Source organism: Rattus rattus, chromosome 17 (assembly GCF_011064425.1).
Source record: "Rattus rattus isolate New Zealand chromosome 17, Rrattus_CSIRO_v1, whole genome shotgun sequence".
Lineage (NCBI taxonomy): Eukaryota > Metazoa > Chordata > Mammalia > Rodentia > Muridae > Rattus > Rattus rattus.
The window spans coordinates 18,566,278-18,576,817 of record NC_046170.1 but is presented as its reverse complement, the minus strand read 5'-3'; the positions used below and the strand labels follow the sequence as shown (position 1 = coordinate 18,576,817).

At 43.7% G+C, this 10,540-nt stretch overlaps 1 protein-coding gene across 1 annotated transcript; it reads left to right on the top strand.

Annotated features, from left to right (window-relative positions):
• Positions 1-232: 232 nt before the first annotated feature.
• Positions 233-9,692, top strand: LOC116886407 (lysophosphatidylcholine acyltransferase 2). Its single transcript, XM_032887881.1, has 4 exons — positions 233-840; positions 1,046-1,144; positions 5,341-5,476; positions 9,230-9,692. The coding sequence occupies exons 1-4, from the start codon at positions 829-831 to the stop codon at positions 9,412-9,414; spliced, it is 432 nt and encodes a 143-aa protein (XP_032743772.1). The 5' UTR covers positions 233-828; the 3' UTR covers positions 9,415-9,692.
• The last annotated feature ends 848 nt before the right edge of the window (positions 9,693-10,540 follow it).

Here is a 10,540-nt window from a genome sequence, read left to right as displayed (position 1 = left end):
AGAACTAGAAAGGGTGAGCTTTTTCGGCAGTATGTCTCAGAGGCTAATAACATTCTAAGCCTCGATAAGATTGTATGGAGGCTCAAAGCTTCCAGGATTAGGCCTGGGTTAGCAGACGGTGGCAGTGAACCTCTGAGACAACAATTAGAGCAGGGGAACGGAGTTACTTTTACATCCTCCTCCCTTTTCTTCTTGATTTGAGACAGGATTTCACTTTGTAGCCCAGGCTGGCCCAGAACTCGCTCTGTAGACCAGGCTGGCCTCAAAATCACAGAGTTGCACTTGCCTCTGCCTCCTGAGTATTGGCATTAAAGTGGGCACCATCAAGCCTGGCTCTTTACTTCCTCTTTATCTCAAGCTCTCGTTCTCTTAATACCTAATGTGTAGATCAGCTTGGGGTAGAATCATCTACCCTTCATTTTCTGTTGTCATCACGATACCCCTTCTGAATTGTATCATGCTAATTATGTTTGGTTTTCATTGGTTTCAAAGTATAGAATTCTGGGACCAGAAATTCTCGAGGGGCTGTTTGGTATGCCACGGTTGCTCATGGTTTATTCAGATTAAGCCAGAAAGAACAAAATAATGCAGCTTGATCACTGCCTCAGTTTCCCTCTTCTCCTTTCACTTTCATTTTCTGTGGGTTTGTTGTTTATTAACCTTCCAGGACCTTTTGGGAATCCTCTGATGCTGGCCATCTTGGCAGGACCATTTTCACCATGGACCCAATGCTTTATTTAAAGCCCTAGTCCCTACCTTCCTGAAGGGTTCTCATCAAAGCCATTCTGAACTTAGGAATCCACACTGAGTGTCAGGGGGTCACTTGACATGGCCTCAGTGGTAAGTATTTACGGTTATTATTGGATGTAACATGTCCTGCCTCCCGAACTGGGGAGTGGGTAGCCTTTCCCTTGCGGTCCTCTTCAGGTCCCTTCTCTTCACAGGGGCCCAGTGCATGATGCTCCCTCCCGTGCTACACAGCATGCTGGTACTTGGCCTCTTTGGTGTGATTAACGCTAAGTAACCGGTTGCTTTCTTCTCGCAGAATAACGACGGCAGTATTGACTTCCGAGAGTACGTGATCGGCTTGGCTGTCTTATGCAACCCTGCCAACACAGAAGACATCATCCAGGTGGCATTTAAGGTACCGCCAGGCCCACTGACCGCATCTCCATGGGCCCTGCAAATATGTGTTGACTCTAACTCCATTATTCGGAAAAATCAGTGAATCTGTCCCCTGAGTTTATAGATCTGCTGTGACATGTTTGGAAGGGTAATGCAATTAAGTGAATTGCTACTGAGAATACAGGAAACACAAGCATCCGTTTAAGCAAAATGGAAACAGCTCAGGTCCGAATGGCAAGACTGAAGAACGGGCGATTTAACAAATTAATGTTATTTCTTTTCAGGCCCTTTTTTTAAAGCCCTGGAATAAGATTTATAAATGAATACCACTCCTTGCCCCTTATCCTAATTCATCTAGAAAGTTCTGATCTGTCCTGATTTTTGCATCTGTCAGACGGTTTAAGTGGCATTTTGGTGCTGGAGTTTATTTTGCCTGGTGACATCAGGCTAACATCATCATACAGGTCCCACGTTTCTATCCTGCCAATCTTGCTGTAGTATTCAACATGTTTTCAGTGCAGGGATCCAAATTAGGAGGTAAAAAAAAATCTCTCTCATCCCTGGGAAAGTTTGAGGAAAATGCATACTGTGAAGATGCAGACGGCACATGCCACTCATACACACTGTATGGCAAAGTGCACACGTCTTCTTGACGGTGGACATGCTTCATCTGCCAGCATTTCCTGTGGCCTTTCCTTTGAGTTCTAAGTCTGTGGGGTCATCTCCCAACTGCGGTCATCTCTCAACCGGTCTTCCCAATTCATTGATTGTACAGCGAAAGCTCCTGCTTCCGTGTAGCATGAAAGCCTTCTCTCCCATCTCGTCTTCCTCTCTCTAAGACAGAGATCACACTGTGGCTCCAACAAGTCTTTCTCTGCCTCTGTGACCAAGAAAAACTCTGGGGTCAAGACTCCTTTTTCATGGTTTAAGGCACAAGAGATGGCCCTTTGGGACTCCGTGTGTGCTAGCATGTGTGTGCTTTAAACTGAGAGAAACGGAACATAGAGAATCCCGCTGGTTGGAGCTCAGAAGATGGGCACAATGCATGGGCCGGACACTTTCCCAAAGTCTCAAACCTTCAGCTTTTAGACTGATTCACCAAAAAAATCTAAAATGACGCAGAACGCTAACTTATTCCAACCCAGACATCTCTGTTTCTGTTTTGGGATCATGTGTGTAATTACATGTTTAGCTGAGCAAATGGTCACCCTTGGTTTGCCAATGAAAGACCCAATGGAAAAGTTGGACCTTAATCACTGTAATTACTGTTTTTAAAGAAGTCATGAAAATCTTGACCAGCTCAGACCTTGGTTTGAAGATGGAGCAGGAAAGAAGGGAAAACTTACATCTAAAATTAGCCCATTTTTTCCTATGGCAGGGGTCATGCTGTACATTGACTTTTATTCATTGATCTAATTATTCATTTATCTATATTTTTTAACTGAGAAAAGGTCTCACTCTGCAACCCAGGCTGGCTGAAACTTGGAGTACTTCTATCTCAGTCCCTCGAGCGTTGGGACCACTAGGCCAAGCTCACACTGGTTATTTTAAGCTTCCTTTTAAATTTGTTTTGTGTTTTGGGAATATTTTAATGTTTCTTTTTTCCTTTTCAGTTGGTAATGTGCTTTGATAGTACATAGAATCCTACCTCATCCTTCTCTGTGGTACGCCACATTACAGCTAACTTCCTATCTTTTATTTCCTCTTTATGTCGAACTATACAGGTAGAATCGAAGAGGGTTTTAGTTGCAAGCAAGGGGATCAACTCTGGCTGACTGACAAAATTGTTAGTTGTTATGGGCCAGGGATGAAGCCATGGAGAAGGCACTCAAGCAGACCAGACCAGAGGTCCTGGCTATAGGAACAGTTCTCTGTACGCTTTCTTAAGCCCTATAGTTAAAGTGAGTGAACACTTCATATTTTACATCCAGGGTGGTCTGAAAGGTTTTGGGCCACAGGCTTAATAGGAGGTGCAGGGTTGTTTCATTAGGGGTCCTATGGTGTTTTATACCATAGATGAGAAATTATCATTCCCCTAAGGAAGCTGGCTGTCAAGCTTTCTCCCAGAGTCCAGATTTATCAGAGATCTGTGAATTAGCTGCAGAGATGATTGGGGGTTCTTAGTAAGGGAAGGAAATCAAGAAGGATCTAAGGTAGCTGTGGCCAAGAGTCAGTATAGAAGAAGGGAGGTGCAGGATGGGCCTTGTGAAGAGAAAGAACAGGGAAGTGAGACAAGCAACTGTGCCAAGCCGTTAGACTGTTAAGGTAGCGTGAAGAGACTCATTAAAGGCTGGATGGCTGCAGGAGAGTTAGAGCCAATGCTACCAAGTCCCGGCCATTACTGTTTGAAGTCCAAGATACATAAGGATCCTGTGGTCTACACCTTCACACCCCACCCTCCAGTTAAAAGCTTAACCCAGGAAACGGGCCAGAAGCCTGCTTTCCCGGAATCTTGGGGTAACAAATCCCAACTTTGAACTACGGATTTTTTTTTTCACTCACTAACTTTCAGTATTCATTTATACCTCCTCCCATGATTCGCAGACCTTCCCAACACCAGGTTTTTCTCTGTCTCTGATCTAAGGTTTGATCTAAAGTAGAGATTTCAACCTCTGGGCCTTTTGGTACTGACCACCAGCTTTTGAAAACCAGCTCTGCCCCTTGCAGACTGTGTGGCCTGGGGCAGAACCACTTAGCTTCATCGGGCCTCAGCTGCCCAGGTCTAGGAGAGAGCTGACAGTGGCACCCATTGGCACAGTACTATTGGGAGCATTAAGGATTAATAGGTGAAGAGGGAGATGAATGCCGTTGATCAGTTCTCATTAATGAGTTCTGAGAATGAGTTCTAATTGAAAGTTCTTAATACTCAGACAGGATTTTGATTACTCATTATCCATCTTTACCCCTCTGATGCTGCCCGACTTCTTACCTCCCCAGTCCATGGCCCTTTTTCTACCTATAAATATAATAACCACCTTTCATGCCTGCGTTAGTTCACGGCCTCTCACCCTTGATTCTGGAAGCTCTTAGTGATGCTTGTGCCACTTGTCTGTCTTGCTGTTGCTTTGTCTGTCTTGTTACCCCCTCCCTTTTGGTTCTCGCAAGCTTCTCGTTCCTAATTATCAAATCTATCAACTATTTTGTTCTTCTTGGTTTTTCTATGACTCTGTAGTCTGGTGCCTGTTACCACTGTCAAGTCTCGGTGTCTTCTGTTCTTAAAACCTCCTGTTAGCTTTTGAAGACAGGCGTTCGTCTGACTGCTTCTAGGTCTCACTTCTTCCTGCCCACCCATCTCAATGGTGGCCGTTCAGGGCTGTGCTGTACTCTGTTCCTCTCACCAGATAGGCTGTATGCACGCATGCCTTCAGTTCTTTCCTGGATCTCTACCTGGAGCCTCGTCAGTCTCTTGAGCTCGTATCTGATTTTTATTTCTTACTCTTGGCACTTCTAACTCAAATTTAATTTTCTAGATCCAACTCTTGGTCTCATCTGGCAGTAATTCTTATAGCTGTTTTCCACCGTTACCTAACTGGAAAGCATCAGCTCTTTGGCTCCCTCCCATTGCTACAAACGCTTCCTACAAATCCCGCTTACACACTCTACCCTTCCTGCTCGACCTGTTCACTCCAGACTTGGTTAGTTTCCTGGCCTGTAGCCTTAGCAGTCTCCTGCCTCCACCCCGTCCTACACACTCTGCTTCATAATACATGTGATCACACCCCTCCCCTTTCCAGGATTAGGTGGGGCATATGCACCCACCAAAACCTGGTTCTTACGTCTCCAACATAAGCCCCAGGGACTCACCTGCCATTCCTTTTATCTTGTGGGGATCTCTCTTTATGCCATGAGAGCCGACGGTAATGAGAGCTTCTCTGAAAGGCCTTTGTAGACTTATCTGAGTATGATTCATCGTGTCCCTCCAGGTCTCCCATGTCTTTTAGTATGCACTGTTGGCACCTCCCCTATTCTAGTTCAGTCTCTTTCCAAGGCCAAACTGCTGTAAGTTTCTAAATATTATAAAAGTGGCAAAGAACACCCCTCCCTCTCCATATGTGTGTGTGTGTTATATACAAATCATGTATATATGTTATGTTGCATACATACATAGTTCTATATCATACGATAACTGTTTCCACTATTAAAGACTTTACTTTCCAGTACAGTTCAGTACCATGTGCTTCAGGGCTCTATCCCTGTGTGCCTTTCCCTTTGCAGCTCTTTGATGTTGATGAGGACGGCTACATCACGGAGGAAGAGTTTTGCACCATTCTGCAGGCTTCTCTCGGAGTGCCTGACCTTAATGTTTCTGGGCTCTTCAGAGAAATTGCCCAAGGGGACTCTGTTTCCTACGGTGAGTAGGCGACCCCAAGGCCCCTTTATTAAGAGAGCATCTAGGCTGTGATTTGAGAACCAGACGAGTGAGTTTTCCCTGGGCTAACCTTTGGTAATAGCAATGACGGCACTGATGGTAACATTGTCATGGTGGTAATTATTGACATGCTAGATACTCTTTTATGTTTTGTGTATATAAACTTCTACAATCGTTTCCTGTTTTCACGTCTGTGTTTGGTAAAGAACAAGGGATTTAAGTAATTTTCTCAAGGCTGTCCGTCTGAAGATCATCAGGACCAGATTCAACTTCTAAGAGTCTGGCTGTAGAGCCTGCCCTATTGACTGCACCTCAGAGCCTTTTATATCTCCCTTGAGTGTGACTTAGGCTGCCCTGAGTGAGCTAGTCAGCTGCGGTGGTGGAGGGCTATGGACCAAGGCTCTGATGGGAATAGAGGCCGAACCGTTTGCTGATATTTAATAAGTGGTTTATGTGAATGTGGACAGCCTTTGTCTTCTTTGTCCTGTAGCAATTCCTCATGAGGAGGTGACCATCACAAAAAGTGGCCTATGGTTTAGATACAGACCCATTCATTAGCTTCTCCTACATCCTGTAGTGTAGATACAGACCCATACATTAGCTTCTCCTACATCCTTTCCCTCCATCCTATGGTTTAGATATAGACCCAAACATTAACTTCTCTTTCATCCTGATGGCTCAAGACCGTATATCAAGACAGGGGTGGTGAATCACTTTCTTTTCCAGAGTAGGCTTTAAAACACATCACTGTGCAGAGAGACCTAAGTGATTGTTTCCTGTTTGCTTTGATGTGGTGCTGGATGGCAGGCTGTCTTATCTCCCACAAGCTTCCCCTCTGGCTGGAGGGTTCTCCGACTGCCTAATTGTACTGCTCTGACAGTGTCCACAGAGCTCCAAGCTTTTGGATGCCTGTGGGATGGGAGATGCAGATCAAATATTCCCTTTACTCTGTGTTTAGTTACTGCCATTTTGGCTGCCCATGTCATCGGTATGTACAGAGGGCCATGAATGTATTGAGTTCATTTTTTTAAAGAAGTCTTCAAAAACTCATGTGAACTAAATTTTTTTCATTTGCTCCTATAACACTCTATTACTCTAAATACCAGTGGCTTTTAAAACTTAATTATTTCTATATTTGTTTATAAGATATGTGAGTTTAATGTGTGAGGTTATGTGCATCCCATACACGCAGGAGCCCACGGAGGCCAGAAGAGGGCATCAGGTCCCCTGGAACTGGTGTTGTAGATGGTTGTCATGTGAGTCTTGGGAACCACTGAGACATCTCTGTAGCCCCCAGACTACCAGATTCTGATGAAGTGTTTCATTGGAAAATAATGGTGACCATCCTTTGCCAGCTTAAATCATCTTTAGAGAATTAGGCTACATTATTTTGTTTGTGTGTTCGTTTAGATTTATATATGTGTATGAGTTTTTTACTTGTGTGGAAATTGGTGCACCATGTGCATATTGAGTTTCTCATGGAAGTCAGAAGAGAGCAATGGATCTCTTGGTACTGGACTTAAGGACGATTGTGAGCTGCCGTGTGGGTGCTGGGAGTCAAATCCAGGTCCTCTGCAAGGGCAAGCGCTCTTAACCACTGAACCATCTCTCTAACCCCATATACAGTTGTTGATCATACTCACCTCTCATGTTCCTTCTCTAACTCCTTCCAGGTCCTCTCAGTACATCTTCTTTCCAATGTTACTTCCTCTCACTGAGTCCAGTTAGTGGTGCACATAAGCACATGGATGTTGGACTATCCACTTGGACATAGGCAATCCGCTGATCTGGTAGCCAGAACCAGTAGCCAGCCTTCTGGTTTTTTCAGTTCAACCTTTTCCCTTTCAGAATACCTAGAATCTCCCCCCTCCTCTAATGTATATAAGTCTAAATTATAAAACTAAAGATTAAAAATTGAGATATTTAAGTATTTTTAAAACTAAATGTTGACATGGGGTAAGAACACGATTGTTTAAATTGTTAGCATTCTTGGGTCTCTGTTGTCAAATCAATGGCCCAATTAATTCTACTTATAGTTACTTCCCAGCGCTTCTAAAAACTGAGATAGTGTTTGTTTTAGGACAGGGTCTTACAGTGTAGCCCTAGGAAGCTTGGAACCCTTGAGATGCACCTGCTTATGCCTCCCAAGTGCTGGCGTTAAAGGCATGCACCACCATGCCTGACACGCATGTAATATGCGTATTAGTGTCACTCATATCCACCAAGGTCCTCAATCCTTTGAACAAAGCCCAAGTCTTAAAAGTATTGCTTCATTTTAGTAAGTCACCCCTCGTCCTCCCAGGTCTGTCTTAGAAGTCATTTATGTTCTTCTCATCACTGAAATAGGCTGAAAATGAGAAAGAAGCTTTAAAACTAAGGACAGTCCTGTATTTTGGAAACTCAAGCTCATTGGACATTTGAGATTGAAATCCTCATTGATAAATCCATATCTTTATCTCAGCTCCCAAAACTGCAACATTGATATGTAAAAGAGCCGGGACTCAGGGCTCTTGGAATATGATTATTAAACGTGCTTTCTAGCCATTATTGATTATAAATTGGGCTCGGTTTGTCAAGACTGCATCTTTCTACCTAAGAGTTAAGGGTAAGAATTCCATTAGAATCTAGCACAGACAGTCCTGGATAATAAATTTACAATAACAAAACAAAACAAACAAACAACAACAATAAAAAACCCATAGAAAATGAAATAGAGGGCAAATGTTATGAAGGGAACACCTGTGTGGTTACCATTCAAAAGACGCAAGGCGCTTTTCCAGAGCTCTGGACTTGCTCATGGCCCTTCATGGCCGCAGCCTCTTCCCCACTCAGAAAGGAGTCGCCGCCTTGCTTTTTGCATCATCATTTTGCCACAAAAGTGTGTATCGAGGAATGAGCTCTTAGAATCTGTGTCCCTTTGTACCTGACCCTTTCCACTCAGCCACATTGTCCCAGACTCACCCACGTTGCTCATTCGCCGGCATTGCGTTCCTTGTGCTCCATGCATGTGCCACAGTTGTATTCACAGCTTCTGAACCATTTTCTTTCCCCCTCTATTATGAGTGGCATTGCTGTGCTGTGAACATTTTTCCTACCTGTCTCCCAGGTACAAGTCTCAATTTCTACCGGGTTGCACCTCCGAGTAGAATTAGTAAGCCATTAGAAATAGGTATCTTCACTTGAAGGGGCTCGAGACCCCATATGTACAACAATGCCAACCAACCAGGACTAAGCCACTACCTAAAGACTATACATGGACTGACCCTGGACTCTGACCTCATAGGTAGCAATGAATAGCCTAGTAAGGGCACCAGTGGAAGGGGAAGCCCTTGGTCCTGCCAAGACTGAACCCCCAGTGAATGTGATTGTTGGGGGGAGGGCGGTGATGGGGGGAGGATGGGGAGGGGAACACCCATATACAAGGGGAGGGGAGGGGTTAGGGGGATGTTGGCCCAGAAACCAGGAAAGGGAATAACAATTGAAATATAAATAAGAAATACCCAAACTAATAAAGACAGGGGGAAAAATAGGTATCTTCAACTTGACTAAATGTCAGAAAGACTCTTCCCGAGCAGCTGAACTATCTGTATTCCCATGGGCAGGGTTTTGAGTTGCGTAACAGGGTTCTGCAATGGTGACATGACTAAGGTACTTTGTGAAGTTCCGTCATGCCAAAAAAAAAACAAAAAAAAAAAAAACCAAAACCCCTAATTTGATCTTTTTTCTCTCTTCTAGAGGAATTCAAAAGTTTTGCTCTGAAGCACCCAGAATATGCCAAGATATTTACAACATATTTAGACCTCCAGACATGCCATGTATTTTCACTGCCAGAAGACGTCCAGACAGCTCCCTCTGTTGCTAGTAATAAAGTCAGCCCCGAGAGCCATGAGGAGGGCACCTCAGGCAAAAAGGTTGACTGAACTAGTGTTCCCAGTGACGGATGGTGATACAGGAAAGGTTCGTCGACAACACTGTGAATGTGCTTATCCACGAATGTTGCTCAAAATAGAAAGCTCTTTTTTTTTTACTAAAATGACATATTTTCTTCCTAAAATGTTTTTTATTAACCTGCCTACATCCAGAAAGTTTCTTTTGTTTTACCTTGTGCTCTGCTGGTTGCGTTGACTGATGATAAGTGCTGTATATTTTTAATGAATTTTTCAGTTTAATTTTCATAATAAATCCATTGGTCTTTCTCTGTGCTAGTCCGAATTAATCGACACCGTGTGTTTAGCACTACAGACAACTTTCAGCCGTGGCCCATGTAATAATGTGTGTTTTCTCTAATCCCTTCCCTTTCTGGAATCTGGAAGGCCCTGCAGAATTTTGTATTTCAGTTTCCTGAGTGCACACTCCCCTTGACTTGCATCTGGGTAGCAGGTCTCTTTAAAATGCATGGGGAGGACAGTGGATCCTTTCACACCCTCGGAGTGGAAGGGACCATGTTTTAAAGATGACTGCAGTGGACCACAGGCTGGGAATTGCCTTATTGAGGGGAAACGGTGACTGCCTAGTGAGAAAATGTATTGTTTGCTACAGAGCTGAATTGAATTTAAGTTGTCCGGTTCTGAAGATAGCACTTTCCCAATAAACAAATCATGTTTTTTTTTTCTTTTTACATAATGGCCAAATTTTACCAGGCAGTCCAAGAGAGAGTTTGTCCTGTTAATTTTCCCTCTCCAATGTTAGAGTTTGTCAGAAATAACCACATGGAAAACAGAAGCTTCCAACATGTCGCCAAGAGCCAAGGAATCAGAAAGCTTACTTGGTTAAGCTGTCTACCCCCCAGGCAGGAATACCACCTAAACTAAGCAAAAATTTCTTCAAATGACATTTTCCTTGGGACCCACGTCTACATACTTTTGCTGTCACTTACATTTGAGGCTTTGAATAAAGAACCAATTTATTAAAAGAATGCACAGAAATAATTGGTTCCTTTGGTACCAAATTCTTTGCTCTGGCTAGGTTTCAGAGTCAACTAGACGCTCAACTGTAGCTAGCGTATTTTCAAGTCAGTTTTGAGGCTCGGAGTCCCCTGAAAGTGTG